Here is an 18540-nt window from a genome sequence, read left to right as displayed (position 1 = left end):
CAGAAGGTTTATAGATTTGGCTGCAAATAAAATTTAACATGGGAAGTCACGTTCATTTATCACGTTCCGATTTGTGTATCTCAGCAACATCTTAAGCCTGCCCCCACACTAGAGGATTAGTGGCCAGATTCCGGTCCTGGTCTGGTCCTTTCCGACAATCGTGGGTGTCTTCGGATTTTAGGGTGAATTTAAGAGATTTTTTGGACCAAATTATCCTGTAGTGTGAGGGATTTACAGGCGCGACTTTAACCAATGAGACCGAGATGACCACGAAACAGACGTTGCATACTTTTATTAGAACTTATACAAGCCATGTTGAGTCTTCTCAGCCACGACTTCAAACATTGAAATAACATAAGCAGGTGAAGTTCTATACAGATGGTATGTAAAAACACAGACGACAAAGCCTTGACGGAGGTCTGATCTTCACATGAATCAGCACTCTGAGACCTTGCTGGTCTAAAATGGTCTTAAATCGGTGGACCAGCATCACAGGATTTTCAGTGACTACCCTAGCAATAACATATCAGGACATACACCACAGCTATGCAGGGAGTAGGGAATAATATCTGTTATCACCACAGCAGAAGTGTGCAAATTTATTTTCACATCTTCTATTTTTCTATAAACTCACAACAAGGACAATGTTTTGGCTTTCATTCCAATTTCACATCACATTGTTGTAAAATGTGTACACACTGTACAAACACACACACACACACACAGTAGATGTTTGTCTTTCTACAGCCTGAAGCCTGCAGGTGTTCACGTCCACTCTTGATTACAACAATCAATCATACGTCTTCTATTGTTGGTTTGGTTAGGCTGACCGTTCCTCGTGTCCACTTGTTGCTTCAGCTGCGGGTCAACAATAGAACCGAAGTGTAGTGCATGTTTGATTTTATGTGTAAATATCACCAGACAAATAGAATCTTTTTTTCCCTTTTTGACAGAGTAGTTTATTACATCTATTGATGCTTCTTCCTCGTTCTAAGTGTCCAATTGTATCACGATTTAAAAGGGTCCGCACGCGCCGAGCCGAAGGCAAACAGTCATGTCGGGCCGGACGACTCTTGCGGTTCTTGCTTTCATGGGTGAGTTTTGACATTTTTACGAGAAATGTAAAGATGTGAAATGTACGAGTGGATAATTTTGTGATTTGTTTCTTCGTCTGCAGCAGCAGCAGCAGCAGCAACAGATGTCTCCAGCAGTCAGACTTCAAACTGCTCATATTTGGGCCTTTTCAAACATTTAGACCTGATGAACACGAAGCGTGAGTTTGGGATGATGCGGCCAGTGAAGAACTGGACGACGCACACCACCATTCTGCTTGATATGGTGTTGTATGGCATCTTAGAACTGGTAAGCATTCTTTCTTGACTCTTTGTTTTTTTTTTCTTGTGCAAGTATTTATCCAAGTATCATTTCCATTTATTTAACCTTTCTATCACTAATTTCATCTATATTTTTCAGACAGAAATATGACTTTACTTACTATATTGTAAATAACTGCCAGATGTTGAAAGTTGTTCTGTAAAAATGGGCAAAAACCCTTTTTATCGTTAAAATAAGTCTAAAAGTCCAGACAGACATTTTGAGGCTTGGGTGTTCATTCATGACTGAGCCATTGTCCTGATTACAAATGGATTTCACTTAGTTTTTTTCTGAGCCACACATACGACAGTCACAACGTTAAAATGTCGTCTTTTACTTTTCTTTGAATCATCCCTGTTTATACTTTTGTTGGTCCGTTGTTACAACCGCCCCGGGAATATGCCGCCACATTTTGGGCTTAAAAAAATGCCAGACTGGCTTTTTGAGTTACCCCTCACAAGTTAAAAACACACACATAGGTCAGCGATAATGTCGACAACACAACAGTGGTCGGGTGTTCATTTCATGCCCTGGCTGCTGCTATAAAGCAAGGCCCTTGCCTAAAGTAAAAGTATAAAAGCATTCTTCTCATCAGACGATGTTCTCTGCAGGGCGAGAAGACCCAAACGGTCACCAGTCACATCATGCTCCACATGGTAAGAGTAACACGTCAATGTTTGTCTCGTATCGGGAATTTCTCTCCAACCTTCTTTTCTTTCTTCTCCTCAGAGATGGCACGATGAATTCCTCACTTGGAATCCATCCGACTTCTGTGGGATACAAACGGTGGTCATCCCCAAATCGAAACTGTGGTACCCAGACATAAGCATCCTAGAGGAGTGTGTATATTCATTCATTCATTCACTGAATCAATCAATCAACCATGAATACAACTTGGTGATGGGAAAGGCTAGTTTTACAGGTTCTCGTGTATTTTTGTTCATAGCTGTTCCTGCTTTGGACGGACTGAAGTCCACCTTGAAGAAAAAGGTTGTAGAATAACTGTGACGTTGCTTCTTGTCGTCCCTCCAGCATCTCGGACACTGGAAGAATCCGGCAGAGTCCAATGGTCAAAGTGTTTTCTGACAGTAAAGTGAAGGCTCATGTATACCAGCGCCTCACCTCCACCTGCCCGCTCGATCTCTACCTGTTCCCATTTGACAAACAACAGTGCAACATCACATTTTCATCAGTGAACTACTACGGTAACTTCCGCCCCGATCAGCTTTTTACTTCTGCATCTGAAACATACTTTTAAAACATAAAATGATTGTTGTCTATCTTCAATCCATCTCCCTCTCAGTGGACGAAATCAAACTGGGAACGCTGAGCAGTGACGTGGCCCTCAATTGGGTGTCTGATGTGTTAATGATCACAGAGGGAGAATGGATACTCGTGAACTTGACAATTGTGGAGTATAATCTCAACAAAATGGATACAACGCTAAGCAATCTTGCGTACATGGTAAGAAAACACACACCTGGTTCTCATTTAACAACATTTAAGAGGGTTTCATGGGCAGAAATTTAATTTACGACACACAATTTGCCATCGACAACTTGCAGCAAAAAGACCAAGGTTCATGATCGGTGTTGGAACAAGGGGTTCTCTCTGGGTTCTCTGGCTTCGTCTCACAGTCCAAAAAACAAGGTTAATTGGACACTCTAAATTGCCCGTAGAGAGTGAGTGAATGGTTGTTTGTCTCAGGACTGGTGACCTGTCCTGTAGATCCCCTGTCTTTTTCCCTATGTCAGCTGAGATTGGCACCAGCAGCAGCCCTGCGACCCTCAAGTGGTAGATGATGGATGAATAGATTGGCCCATTTGCCTGATGCAGTATGCCTTGTGACGTTTTCCCGGTTTTAAATTGTACGTCTCTGGTCCTCTCTCAGGATGCTTCACTCAACACTCATCTTCTACTGCTTTATCCAAGGGTGAAAAAGAAAAGGGCAACATGCCAGAGTAGTGGCTAGCATTGTGGCCTCAAGACAATTGAACTGTGGAAAGAGCCCACGCGGTCAAATCCCAGTTTGACTGCGTGGGTTCCTTCCACAGTCCAAAAACATGCAGAGGTCAATTGGAGACTCAAGATTGACCGTAGGTGTGAATGAGAGAGTGAATGGTTCCCTGTGTGTTTGCCTTGCGTTGGACTGGCGACCTGCCCTGGATGTAGTCCGTCTTTCACCCCATGTCAGCTGGGATAGGCACCAAGCGGCCCCAGAACCCTCATGTGGAGGATAAAACGGAGAGACAATGAGTGAGTGTCAGATTTCCAGAATATTAATCATGTGAATATCTTTTTTTTGTGTGTGTTTTTATTTCAGGTCACTTTAGTGAGGAAGCCAATGCTCTATGTGATTAATTTACTCGTGCCCATGTTTTATTTCCTGATCCTGGACCTGGCCTCCTTCTTCATCAGAGGCGAGAAGCTGAACTTCAAAGTGACCGTCCTCCTCTCCATCTCTGTCCTTCTGCTCATTCTGAAGGACTTGTTGCCCTCCACTGAGAGCGATATGCCGCTGATCGGTAAGCAGGGGGGTACTGTGCTGTAGTGTGGGCAAAGCAGGAAGTTGGTCACTCAGAATTATGGACTCTAATCCAGGTAGGACTTTATGTTCTGGAATGGATTATAATGTGGGGTTAATAACACATGGAACACTAGTAGTATGAGTGGAGCAGGGGTCTGGAGAAGCCTTTAGTCTATAGGCCCAACAATTGTGTGAGAACCCTCTTAAATCCTGTGCTCCAACTTGTACAGGAGGCTGCACTGACACCAAATATTTAGATTTAAAATGTTTTAAATCAACCATTTGAAGCATTATGCAATTTGCATCATCCGGCACGACTGACAAGCAATTCTACACAACTGTCCGTGAACTGACATCAAATGTAAACTTACCCTGCTGTGTGTGAACGCTACTTTAATACAATGACCAGTGCACATTTGTTCCAGCCAAATTCAGTCTCATCATTTTTATCATGGTGGGATTAAGCCTCCTGGAGGCCATGCTGGTGGACTTCCTAATGGGGCTTGATGGTTGTTGTGGTCAGAAAACTCCAAGCTCCAGTAATACCCAGGTGGAGATTCAACTGGAGGTCAATTGCCACACAGGTAAGACGGTTGAGTTTCACCACATCAAAGTCTGCCCAACACTAGAGGATTTTCAAATCTGACTTGATTTAAAAAAAAAAACACGTGGGACAGCACAGACACAACAAACTTTTTCGTTTTTTAATTTTTTCCAATGGTGTATTTTAAAATATATATTTGGTTTATTTTAAACAGAATGTAAAACATTTAGATTCATTTTGAAGTTTTTTTTTAAATTACAAAACATGCTTTAAAAAATGCTGTCCCACACTTTCATGTCACAACCGTAACACGAGTTGTTTTACCACATGGGTGGAGCCTGGTTTTAGTCACACCCCAGAATTTCTGACCAAGAAGTGAGACTGCATCCCTGTCCCTCATGGCTGCATGGTGAGTGATTACCTCTCACCATTTTTAAGTAAATGGGTTCCAAAGTCTGAAAATCAGCATGTTGCATTAATAATTGTCACAACCGTACACATATTATCTGCAAGTAAATACACTTTTGGGGGCTCAAAACAAAATATTATGTTTTGTTGTGTGTGCAACTGTTCAAACATCTGTTCCTAGCCATTTACTTGTTAGCATGTTTGAGTTATGCTAGGAATTAGCTAAAAATGTCACAACCGTAACAGTCACAGGTTGTGACATAATCATTATGGTAGTGACAACATGTAATGTTCCACATTTTTAAGGACATTTATCATCATTATTATTACATTATACTCTTAAAACATATTATTAATAATAATAATAATAATAATAATAATAATAATAATAATATTATGTTATTATATTTGATTTGTAAAGGACATTTCATTCTTAAGAATCTCAGAGTGCTAAATAATGTATGATATGATAAGGAAAGAAGGAAAGAGAACGAAACAAGAAACGAAAGAAAGGAGGAAAGATCAAATCTATCAGTGATTTATCTGACAGGGAGCAAAGGTAGGTCAGAAGATCATGGCGAAAAAGACAGCAACATCACAGGCTATTGGTGAAAAGTCAAAGAGAGATGGAGAGATTGTGCACAACTTCCATGCCACCTCCCACACCCTCTGCCACGCCTTCTGCCACGCCTTCTCCCATGCCGCCTCACCTTCCACGCACTTCTAGTGAGACTGTTACTCCATGCACTTCTAGTGAGACTAATAAGAGTTGTCTGGAATGTGTGACCACAGAAAAATAAACTTGAATGGAAGAAAGAAAAATATAGAAAACGGTGCCATAGATTGTGCGTGAGGCCAGAGAAGTCAAAATGTTTCCCAAGAACAAAAACTCAGAAGGAAGTATGGAAGCACAGAGTTCCTGTGCATATCAGAAAGACCCTTCTTTTTCATAACACACTCATGCACGATTTGCAGAAAAAAATACAAGTCTGCCAATTATAAAGAGAAACATGGATTAAGAAGCACACTGACAAGCAGGTTGCTCAGAAAATACAATCTTGTTTCTATGCTCAGAGAAACACTAGGCAGCTCCCACAGGCAGCTCTCAACACGACTGCAGACAACCCACATCTAAAGTTCACCTATCAGAGACATAACATTCGTGTTTGTAAAATTCACATTGAAAGGCAGGTTATGAGTTAATATTAAGCAATAAGGTTGAGGGGATATAATACAACCTTGCAAACAAAATAGTGTGGCCACGACCAAAACAGTGCAGTCACTACCGTAACAGTGCGGTCACTACCGTAACACTGAATGTTTTGTAAAATAAAATAAGAATTGAGTCATTCAATAACATTTTATGATAACTATTGGTTGAATGTACATTCAATGTAATAACTAATGAACTCTGAGATCTCTATGATCAGTGTAATTCATTTTACAAAAAAGATTGCATTTAAATTTTGATGATTCTTAGAAAATAAACTTTGAAATTTGTTTAAAAAATCATTTTAATTGATTTAGTTGTAATATAATAAATCATTTATTATAATAAATTATAATAAATTACTAAAATTATTCTTTAGAGGGTGTATGGACACAAAATATTAACAGATTAATATAATGTTTTTTATTGCAGTGTGTTGCTGTGTTACGGTAGTGACACATTTCAGGAGCGGAAAAACATTTCAAGAACAGGCAGACATTAATATATGAAATTGACTGCGCCTTTACTAGATATGTACCATAGAAATACGGAGCAATATATGTATGGACAAGGTTTTTGGAAAAAAACAACTTTTGAAAATGTGTTTCCAACTCTGGACTTTGCACGAATTCGGTAGAATGGCCCAAATATCAATACTGTTTTACGATTTGAAATCCGGAAGACTGCTAGGTCCAATGACGGTAAAATACCGTCCGTGAACCCCTCACACTACAGGATAATTTAGCCAGATTATCCAGGATAGAAATCTGCCACCTGTGATCCTTCACATCCTTGTGGTAAATCATGTTTTTGCCAACCAGAGCCTGTTGAAGCTGGAGAGAAAAGCCAGGCGAAGCCAACGGCGAGGCCACGCGAGGGTGACCTGCTGAAGCTCCTCCTGGAGCAAGTGAAAGCCGCTCGACAGGAAACAGGAAGACAATGCAAAGATGAGAGGAAACCTGGATGCTACGCAAGACTGGCTAAAATCATAGACTATGTCTACTTTGCCTTTTACTTAATTTCGGTTGCCACTTTCTTATTTTATATGTATATAGAGTGGGTTGATGGCGGATGTTTCAATGTGATCAGTGAATTCCCTTAAATCTGACTGTGTTTGGCTCCTAAATGGATTTCAAACGCATTACATCTGTGTGTTTTTTACATCCATGTCTACATTTAATAATAGTTAATTATGTGATGGCACTAATTAAGATTAAAATTCAAATAAAAAGTATAATAATGGGATTGAAATTATCGTACGTGCTATCATTTATCCTATCTTTTAGTCTGTGGTAGCTACAGAGTGCATTCCAATTCTCATAGTTTGCAGGTTCCCAGTTACAAGTAGGGAGTTTTAATTAGTATGCCCCTTGAAGTCATAAATACAAGCTGTCAACATGTATTTAAACTCTAATTCCTCATGCTTCAGTGTGTGAAAACTGTAGTTTATACCCTTGTTTTCTTTGTATTTCTCTCAAATTTAACAAGCTGTACACAGAATACTGTCTGCAAAAAATACAAATACTTAAGTGCACTTTATATGAGAACATTACTTTTGATACTTAAGTACATTAAATGTCATATGCTTTTTTATGTGTAATTTTATGGTATGATACTTGTACTTTCACTCAAATATCCCTTTAAGGTACTTTATACAAGACTGGCGAGCAGCAAGTGCGGTTATCATGCTCGGAAGTGTTCATTTGACCAAATATGCATCAGGTGGTCACTGGTGCGTACTTGGTAAAATGTTGTGGAACGCAGTTTTAAGATTTTTTGAGGTGAGAAATTACTCATTTCGAAATGTGGTTTATGTATTTTTAATACATAAACCACGTCCGCTGGCTCAGACGTCTCTGTCATTAGATACTTGGTGTGACCAATACATTTGGTGTTGAAACATTATTTTATTTTTAATGAAAAAGTTTTGACCTGGTTGAAAGTTAGTATATTATTAATATTTAACTTTGAATTTTAGATAGAGTTTAAAGTTGCACTGGTGCACTGTCAGTCGCATGGTTTGCTTGATCCCCCTCTTCAAATAGCACTTGACTCCTTGGTTAGAAAAAGAAAAGAAACATTTATGAGTCATGTGTTGTGGTTGTTTTATATAACGTGTCTTTTAGTCATTTTGATTTTATGCATTTTAGCAAGTATTTTACATGTTCATTTATCAACACTGTAGGTGGCGATAATGAGTACGAAAAAATGTGTAATTGAAAAAGCGCAGATTATAGAATATCGTATTTAAATGACACCTAACTGCTCAGATTCTCATCTCCCAACATCCTCCTGTCAATTTAACTGACGTTGACACGCAGCAGAATGTCACATGACGTGAACACGTGTCACGTGACACGTGGCAAAACAAGCTAGTCGTTGTATGTCACCGAAGCAGCACGGCGGGGCGAGATTTAAGACATCCGGAACGTCAAAATAATTGCTGTTTTTAAACCGGTCGTATAATGGAAAGCACGGCCACGCACACTGGCGGTGATATTGTTGCCGATGTTGTGATTCCTGTACTTAAACAAACATGAAATGCGCTCACAGTATGTGATTTGAAAACTCTAATCTCGGTCTGCACTGGTTATAAGATATTTACAACGATAATGCGGAGCACAGATGCTTTTATTTTGAAAACTAACACCGGAAACGTGAGCGTTTGTTGTGGGTAGTATTGGCGGAGGGACAGATCAGCTGGTGTGTGGTTAAGTTTACTGTCGGTTTGCTGAACGTTGGTGCCTCGTTAGCCTCCCGGGAAGGCGATTCCGCTTTCCTCCAGCTGTCTGACACCACAGCGGCTAATGTTAGCGAGGACACGGGGCTCTGCGCTCATTCAGCCCGCGAGTGAGCATCCAATTCCCAGCTGACAGCTCCGAGCTACCCTGCTAGCCTATAGCGGCTAAATTAGCAAAACACACTGGAAAGCAGGTAAGAAAATGACGTCTTACGTGTTGTTTTGAGGGAAGACGCCCACTGGATAGCGTCAGTAATTAACCCACATTTATCTTAACTTTAACAATAATGAATAAAGCCAATGAACCAGCCGCTGTCGCTTTGAAGTCCATCGAACAAGGGCTACCAGTTGCACAGATGACAGATTAGTTATGATCCTAGACAAACTCTCACATTTGTGTTGAAATATGCTCTGCTTAGTGAATCATGTTTAAGCCGATTTGAAAAATGTTCTTCAAAATGTAATGTAAGGCTTGAATGAAGTGTTTAACATTTGCGCCTTCGTGCTGACATTAACGTGATTTTAAAAACGCAACATATGTAAATGGAGTTCTTTTTTCCCTTGCTTTCAGTGTACCTTTTTCCATCACGTGCTCTGTTTATGCCTCATGCTACCTGGCTGCTTTTCTTTCCTTCAGGTAAACACTAGTGTCATCAACCATGGCAGGTGGAATCACAGACACTGGGGAACCCTACTCTCCATTTGTGAGTATAAAAGCAGAGTCCTGTGATAAATTCCTAATTCACCCTTTGTAATCATTCAGACTCTATTGTCAAACACACATATAAAAGCAGACTGTCTGAACTGTCTGAACTGTCTGAAGGCTTTTCAAATCAGCAGGAAGACACAAAAAATAATTTATTTTAGCCACATAACACAATGCCCCACTGATTAAACAGCCTTTTCTATCTAGAAATGGAAGTTTATCTCACTGAGTACACTATTCTCTCACCCGGCACCAAAGTCCATAGAGAAAATCAGTCTTTCAGAGTTGTTGATCCACTTCTGACCATCAGTAAGTTAAAATGTGTTTATTTTGTGTCACTGGTGTCTCAAAGTCTCAAACTCACCAAACAACTCAGCAGTAGACCAGCAGCTCCTGTGTCCCTGCGAACTATGAGCACAGATTGTCTCGATGGACTTTGGCGCCATTTACGAACTTAAATTTCTTGATGAAAAAAGCTGCTTAACGGTGACAAAATGTGGCAAGCATATTCGAAAAACAGAAAACTGACACCTGCTGTGACTGGTGTATAAAATGCCTTATGAAGCTGGTGTGTTAAATAAAGCTGTGATGCCTCTTTAGTGTTGACGGTGCACATGAAAGTGCTTAAAGAGGAAACTGAATTGCTTACGCATGCGTTTCTTTTTTCATTCCCGTATTTCACACACTAGGCCTCTTTATGGTCTGGACTGACTTTACTCACGTCTACAGTAGTTCCCCACAATTTTTAGAAGCTGCTTGTCTAATGTCTTTTCCAGGAAGCTTCGGCTTTGAATCTTTAAAGCGCTCTGTTACCTGAGAGCTGTCCTGCTTTATGCTGGGTGACTTCATCAAGAATAGTCCAGAGGATATGGATGATGAATCACTGATACACAATTTTTTGGCTGGTTTCCCCTTTCACCCTCCATCTGATAAAATACTACTGTTCAATAAGAATAAACCATACACATAATTGCTCAAAGGTTATTTATGTACAAGTGCAATCCCAATTCAGATCATTGAAGTAATGAAGAAGCTGTACTTCCTAAATCTTTATTAAACACTTGTGATCTGACTCTCCAATCTGCATTTTGTGTGTGTGGTATATTTAATGTACAAACTACATGGTTTTAGTGCCCTTAGCAGCATTTATGCATGTAATCATGTGCCGATACCTCAATTTCTCATTCCTACAGGTGGGGCTGGTGTATATGTTCAATCTCATCGTGGGAACCGGAGCTCTGACGATGCCCAAAGCCTTTGCTACAGCCGGTTGGGTGGTCAGCCTGTCACTCATCTCGTTTTTAGGGTTCATGAGGTGAGTGTTGCTCAGCTTCTTCACAGTGTGACCCCAGCCGGTAAACACAGCACCTGTATTTCCGTCTGAGTTTTGCCTTTTGCTCTCTTTTTTTTTCACCAGCTACATGACCACCACTTTCGTGATCGAGGCGATGGCGGCGGCAAACGCTCAGCTGCGCTGGAAGAGGAGAGAGGAGGTGAGGTCATAAACTCTGCACTCTGTAGTGTACATTTTTATATCTCTGCATGTGTTCACTGCGTTATGTCTCTGTTTGGCAGTTTTATCTCTCTGAAAACTAAAGATTGTTTTGCTATGTACAAATGCTAACTCTTCCAAACGAAAGTCCATTGACAAAAACAGTGATTTTAGCACGGGGATACAGGAGTTTCTGCTCTACTGCTGCCTCATTTGGTAAGCGTGTGTCACTCACACCTCGCTTGATATTAATCTGTACAGAATTTGTAAAATTATTAAAAAAAAAAAAAAAAAGCAGCTTGTGATTGGTGAAACTGTGACATCATCTGTTCTCCAAGGAGCTTCCCAGCTGTTACTCGTAATGTCCAGATGTTACCTTCCCCTGTGTCTATACACACACACACACACACAAACAGACAGCAAGTAAACACTGTGTTTACAGCTTGTAAATCAACTCCTCTTCATGCTGGGAAATTAGGAATAAAACAAGCAGACAAAGTAAATCCATACACGCCATCATCATCAACCTCACCCTCCTTCTCCTCTCCCTCTGTAGACTGACGACAGTGACTCCACCAATGACTACTCGGACGATGACGTTGTGGTTCGAGGGCGATCAGAACCCGAGACGAAGCCCATCTTGTCTGTCCGTAAGTGGGCAGCATTAAAACTACAACCACGCAAATGTTTAAATCCTCTTTTACTCATCAGATTATTATTATTATTATTATTAGTTTTTTAAATTAGTCTAAAACTGTTCTAAGGCCATAATGTTTCAGTTTACTCTCATTTAAGATAAGTAAAATAAGTAAAGTGTCTGTGCTCCCGGAATCATCAAGATCTTTGCTTTTATCACTGATTTTATCACATTATTCATTTGTTCATTGTATACCACTTAATCCTCCTTGTGGAGACAATCCCAGTTGACACAGGGGGCGAAAGGTGGGGTAACACCCTGGTTATTTGGACCATAAAATGTCAGCAAATTGTGAGAAATGAGAATTTAAGTGTTTCCCAAACCTCAAAATGATGGCGTCCTTTAAAACAAACCAAAGAAACTCACTTTGCTGTTGTAGAGCAACAAAGAAAGCAGAAGATATTCACATTTAAGAAGCAGAATTAACTGCATCAACACCTAAAACTGATGAATCGATGATGAAAATAGTTGTTATAACATTTTAAATGTAGTCAGTAGTTGTCTGCTAATTGATTCATGGTTGCAGTGCTAAACAAATTGATTAAAAAATCATTTTTGGCACAGTTTTTCTTAAGTGTCATCATTTAATTTCACCATTTTGGTTACTTGTCATATCTACTGGGCGATTGTCAGGAAATGAAGTCATCGATAGTTTTGATCAGTGGTCTTTTCAGATATTCCTCTGCGCCGTCCTCACAGATTACACACAGGCTGAAGAAAATGAGACATTAAAGGTTACCAGTGTCCGCTGTGACTGTTAATTGACTGCGGATGTTTTTGACGCTTCCGCAGAGAGGTCAGGAGGTCACGTGGATCACTTCGACATCGTGGAGCGGGTGGAGATGGGTCAGATGGCGTCCATGTTCTTCAACAAAGGTAATATTCTTCTGGCCTCGGGAAGAGTCAACTGTCGCACCGGAGTTTTAATTAACTGCAGACGCTGCCACGTTAACCCATTTGTGGAGGAGTTGCAACGTTTGTGCGGGATTGTGTGTAATTCCTTTTTAGATATGAATGTACATTCTTCCCATTCGCAGTGAAAGGCTGCGCGCTGTTTAATTGGATGTAATGACATATGGAAACGCCTTCAAGGCTGTTCCTGAATCTCCCCAATCGGTGCGTGTGTACTTGTATTTGTTACCTCTTCAAGACCTTTTCTGGTACATACACTGACCTTGTCAGCGCCAGGACTCCTCATGGAGACCAAAAACCTGGTCCCAATGAAGCAGAACCTCATTTCTGAGTAACTGGTTGTGGTTTAGGGCAAAGATTTAGGGTTAGACATGGTTGTGGTTAAGGCTAGGGATGATGTGTTGTTTAGACTGTCCAGATCAATGGAAGTCAATGCAGAGTCCTAAAAAGAATAGCTGCACAAACGTACGTGTGTGTATTTGTATTTGTGTCTTTGTGAGGACAGTTTGACCGTGTGGGGACATTTTGTCTGGGCCCCCCAACTTTAAGAGACCTGGTTTTAGGGTTAAAGTTAGATTTTAGTTAGGGTAAGAGTGTGATGGATAAGGTTAAGGTAAGGGGCTAGGGAACGCATTGTGTCTATGATGTATCCTCACTAAAATATAAAAACAAGTCTGTGGGTGCGTGTGTGTGCGTGTTGGGGGACAACATGTACACTGAAGCCTCCACTTGAATGATTTATCAAATCAAATCAAATCAAATCACTTTTATTGTCATTAAGCTGTACATACAACAAGTAGTGCAACAAAAAGAGAGAGCGTTTCCCAGGGATCCAAAGATTTAAATATTTAAATACACATTTACACCCCCCCCCCCTCCCCCGGCGCACGCACATTCACACTTCCCTAAGACGTTAAGCAGCAATTGTCAGTGTAGAGATCCATGTAAACATCGCAGTACAGTTAAAGTGCCAAGTGAAATGCTATGTAAAAAGAAGAAAACAAGGCTGGAGAGAAATAGAGCAGAGCAGATTAAGGTGCAATAATGATTGTCGTCCAGATTCATATCAGCAATTTAGGGGCTAATGAAGCCTCTTTACACTCGTGAAATAAAGTCACCTTGAGCCAGAGACTGAATTCCTGTTCAGACCTGGTTTTAAAGGGAGAGCTCATGGTTTTCTTTTTTAAAAATGTGATTATATTAGCGAGTTTGAAACAAATTACACTTGACAGTGCAGGGAGTGACCCCTTGCACTGAGAGGCAGCCTGAGAAGCGGATGCTAAAATCAAATTTTAGCCACTTAATGAAAGACTTCACCCTTCTGCACCAAAGTCCATAGAGAAAATCAGTGATTTAACATCACAAAACACAGGAGTTGTCGATCCACCGCGCTGCCTCCATCAGTACACAAACGTATCTAATGAGAGCAGCAGTAGAACAGCAGCCCCCTGAGTTCCATGCAAGTTAAAAACACGGATTATCTCCGTGGATTTCCTTTGGTGCAAGAAAGTGAGCCGAGTACAAGTTTCAGCCTCCAGGCACAAGAGGCCGTGTTATAACAATATAAAGCACTGAACATATTCTTTACATATCATAGACATATGCAGAAGTGGTTGAAATCTGTTTTGTTCTGATTGAGGCCAGAGAAACCTTGAGGCTTTTACGCACCTCATTCAAATCAATACATTGTCCTCACCTTGTCCACACGCCACTCCCCTCCCTCTTCTTGCATCACACCTACCGGCTCCGTTTTCCACCAGATGCGCGTGACTCAACAGTTCATTGCATCCCCACTGTCGCACAACGGAAGGTCAAAACTCTGACATCATCATCATCATCATCTGAGCGGTCCCTCGGCTTTTCAACACTAGGTGGAGCACTGGGCACGCACGGCACAACCCCGGCTTCTCCCAACACTTGCACGTGTGAACCGCTGTCATGCAGCCCCGAGCTGTTAGAGCTGCCGCGTGTTGCTGTCCATTCAGCTTCCTGTCACTCACTCATTCACCTGACTGTCCTGCCTGCGACAGGACGACCTCTCCCTCTGTAAGACGGGCTGTGTGTGTGTGTGTGCAGGTGCCGGTGAGGCACGTGGCGCTATCGATTGGTTTGTAAGGAAATGAGTTTTCTCTCCTTGTGCTGTGGGACAGCAGCACGCCGAGTCTAATCAGAGATGAATTTGATAGACACAGGTCCCAGTGCACACAGGAGGGTGGGGAATAGAGCAGAGGCGCGTCTTTCTTCTTGTGCATCCTGAATCAACTAACCTGCTCAGCTCTGACCTGCTGTCAGCAGCGTCGTTTTTGTTCTGTGCACGGAAAATGAAATGTGACACCTGTGTATGAGAAATACCCGAGCTTTGTCTCCAAATGTGGAAAAAGACACAAGTGTGTGTACATTTTTTACATTTTTTGAATGACGCCTGAAGGTCACACAGATAATGTTTTTCATTCAGTAGCAATAACACAAAAATTACATTTTTATTTTATTTATTTTACACATGTTAAAATGATAAGATAAGATAGTCCTTTATTTGTCCCACAATGGGGAAATTTACAAAAAATGATGATTCTGTCTGTATTCAGTCTGCATCTGTATTCTGAACAGCTTCTGGAAGTTGTGCCTCCTTATGTCTACTCACCGTTTACCAGAATTTTCCCGGAGGAAACTAAAATTTGTCCATCTATACCAAAGTCCATGGAGAAAATCAGTGTTTTTAGCTCACAGGGACACCTGCGCTAACGGTCTACTGCTGCTTTGTTTGGTATGTTTATGTCATTTGGGAAAGTCAGAGTGGAGTATTTCAAACACACAAAGTAACAAAACAACACATTTTAAATGACTGATAACTGAGGTAGCAGCGGATCAACAGTTCCTGTGCACTGTGATGATCCAGAATCACAGGTTTTCTCTATGGACTTTGGTGTTGGGGGAGTTATCCGTTTACAAAGTGGCACAAACTTCAGTTTCCAGTCAGAGAAGTGCTGTTTAAATGTGAGATAAAGAGGCGTACATATATCCTTTATATATCATAGACTTAAGCAGGCATAGATTTAATGAGGCTACGAGTCATTTGTTTCCCCAAATGGCCGCCATGTTTGCACTGAGAGCCAGCCTGCCTGGGGTGCATTATTAGTACCGCATGCATTCACACTTACACTATCCCTTCTTATAACACCTCACGTCTCTTTGCAGGTAATAAACTGTGTGTGTGTGAGATCACACTGTCTTTCTGCCCCTGCACCTTTGCAGGCAATTAAAAGCATCTCTCCTGTTTGGAGGGCACTCGACTTCCCTCTGAGCTGACCATGACTCGGCAGCGATGGGGGCGTGGTCTTGGATTAGGGCCATGGCTGTTGTATCAGCTCAACAGGCTTTATCTGCGCCTCTGTTGGAAGATGTTACCTTTCACACTGTCTATTTGAAAGTTGATTAGAAGGTCGACTTGGACTTGGTCACAAAGGGAGTGACTGATGTAACGCTGCCCTTGCATCAGCAACTCGTCTCAGCTTTTCTTGCCTCTGTGACGCGACGGCGAGGTCATTAACATGGCGGCTGTGCAAACAGCGGGATTGTGTCTTCGGCACGTGCCGTCCTTCCCTTGACACATGTAGCACCATGGCAGTGAATACTAATTCTTCTCCGCCGTAACCCTGTCTCCTGTCCCCTAATGAGAACCAACATGCATTTTTAATACTTGAGTGACTTTTACTTAAATGTCACATTTGCGCACTAAGAGCACTGTTGAAATGGAACCAGGAGTGAATGCACGAGCCACTCGGAAAGATAAATGGACGCGTTTGCCTCAATCATTTTCCGTAAGTCTCTGCTATAATAGTCTCCAGTGTCGCCTTTTAAAAGATGCACTTCAGTTTCAGAGAGTATGCAGAAACGTCTGTACCCGCGATCAACTCCAACAAATCAATTTTACAAGTTCCAGGAAAGAAGGTTTTTCTCCATGAAAATGTGATTTGTTTCTGAAAGTGAAGTCTTTCTGTCCGATACACTAGGGCCACACGGTCGGCGTAGTGGTGTAGCGCTCTTGCCTTTGCAGCAAGAAGACCTGGGGTTTGAGCTCCGGTTGGAACAAGGTTCTTTCTGCATGGAGTTTGCATGTTCTCCCTGTGTGGGCAAGGGTTTTTCACTGGTTCTCCGGCTTCCTCCCACAGTCCAAAAACATGCCATATGGGGATTAGGTAAAGATAGGCGATAGGCGCAGCCCCTGCTGATAAAGCGGTAGAAATGGATGGATGGAAGTCTGACACGCGTGACTTGGTCTCTATTCACTATTGTAAGACCCAATGACCTCTGATTGATCAAAGGTCATCGCGACACATGCTCGGCATGGGATGATGTGATCAAGATTAGCAAAATCAGTTGCTTTAAACTTTTAAAATGCACTGAAATCAGTGGTAATGAAGGGAACCATTACTGAAATGACAACATCTTAGATTTTCTTTGTCATACCTTTTTTTTTATTATTTGGTTTGTACCTGTTCACATGTTCACATACAAATATGTTCTAAACGTTTCTGGTCAGAATAAATGGATAAACTTAAATGTTAGAAATGGGTGTAAAATGGACTGGAATCACTTTAACTTAAAGAATTGGACGAAATCCTCTGTCCACACTGCTGCATTTGGTTTGTACATGTTACCTTATACAGATACAGAGGAAGCACGTTGCTAATGTTAAAACTTGTGTAGTAAAAAATCTGTAGCTATATATATATATATATATATATATATATATATACATACATAAATACAATATATATGTCACATTTCCTGTCACAAATATCCTGACCTACTTTATTCACAGTATCATTATTGCAGTCATTTTAAAAATCGGCTTTTAAGGGAAAAGAAACTGTTGTTTTTTTGTTTTTTTTTTACAAAAGCGTTACTTTCTAAATATGTCTATGTTGACAGTGAAGATCTAAATCAGCTCTCTTCTGTCCTATTTGCTTATTTTTGGAGACGCGCTGTTAATGGCGTTGCTGCCTCTGGGGCAGGCTCAATTTAGATTTGTGAGCGTGTGTTAATCTCACTTCATCAGCATTACACTGTGACGTCCCCACAAGATGCAGAATTTGTAATATGAGGCGCCGGGGGTGTTAATGAGGTGAAATCCAAAGTTTAAATTCATTTGGCTCACTTCCGATTTCGTCTCTACAAGGTAATAAAACTGCCCGTCGCCGCTGTGGCCTCATGGCTTTTCTGCGCCGCTCATCACAGCCGTGTTGTCAGCTTTGCTGTCGGTCAGGCCGACGTGTTGATTGATAGCGCTGCATTTTCACAACCACGTGAAACAATCAGGCTCCTCCATGAAGAGACAATTTTTTTGCCTGTGGCTCCGGGTAACTGCTTAACAGGAAAACGTTAGTCGCCGAGCGCCGAAAGCCTCGCGTCCCCGTTGTCATGCAGAGTTCTGTCCTTGCTAACAGCGGTCGCAGAGCAAAGTATGTCTCGTCTGTGCTGTTTACCACTGTGTCACTTTCATGTGTGACGTCTGTTCCGTGCCCCAGGAGACAGTGCCCCAGGAGACCGTCAGAAATGATTAAAAACGCTAACCCTAACTCTGATTGTCTCAGTGTTAAAGGGACACTCTAGGAACCACTTAACAAAAGGTTCACCCTAATAAAGTGTACACCACCTTAAATCTATCATCACTTTCCAAAACCTTGACTCCGCACACCAGATTCCATAGAGAAAACGTGCGATTTTTACACCACGGAACACAGGGGTTGCCGATCCATTGCTGCCTCCAGCAGTACGTTCACATGCCAATTATGTTTGAAATCGCTTGTTCGCATTTACCAAAGTGACACAAACTTGTGTCAGCTGTAGACCAGCACCTTCTGTGACCTGTACGATTAAAATGCTTATTTTCTCTATGGAATTTGGTGCAGGAGACAAATGTCAGCTTC

General features: G+C 41.3%; 2 protein-coding genes across 2 annotated transcripts in view; both read left to right on the top strand.

Annotated features, from left to right (window-relative positions):
* The first annotated feature begins 1063 nt into the window (after positions 1-1063).
* Positions 1064-7308, top strand: LOC131475659 (5-hydroxytryptamine receptor 3A-like). The gene is made up of 9 exons (XM_058653911.1): positions 1064-1094; positions 1178-1362; positions 1986-2030; positions 2104-2213; positions 2407-2579; positions 2678-2838; positions 3698-3899; positions 4327-4485; positions 6885-7308. Exons 1-9 carry the CDS (start codon positions 1091-1093, stop codon positions 7163-7165), a joined length of 1320 nt encoding a protein of 439 aa, XP_058509894.1. The 5' UTR covers positions 1064-1090; the 3' UTR covers positions 7166-7308.
* Positions 7309-8514: 1206 nt separating this feature from the next.
* Positions 8515-18540, top strand: part of tmem104 (transmembrane protein 104) — a 46070-nt gene continuing 36044 nt past the window's right edge. Inside the window, exons 1-6 of the mRNA XM_058653967.1 lie at positions 8515-8997; positions 9441-9507; positions 10703-10824; positions 10927-11002; positions 11558-11651; positions 12491-12574. Coding sequence (XP_058509950.1) covers positions 9463-9507; positions 10703-10824; positions 10927-11002; positions 11558-11651; positions 12491-12574 — 421 coding nt within the window. The 5' untranslated portion in view covers positions 8515-8997; positions 9441-9462. The remainder of the gene's footprint in view (positions 8998-9440; positions 9508-10702; positions 10825-10926; positions 11003-11557; positions 11652-12490; positions 12575-18540) is intronic.

Source organism: Solea solea, chromosome 16 (assembly GCF_958295425.1).
Source record: "Solea solea chromosome 16, fSolSol10.1, whole genome shotgun sequence".
Taxonomy (NCBI): domain Eukaryota; kingdom Metazoa; phylum Chordata; class Actinopteri; order Pleuronectiformes; family Soleidae; genus Solea; species Solea solea.
The sequence above is the reverse complement of the archived record's forward strand: the minus strand, read 5'-3'. Positions and strand labels throughout refer to the sequence as shown.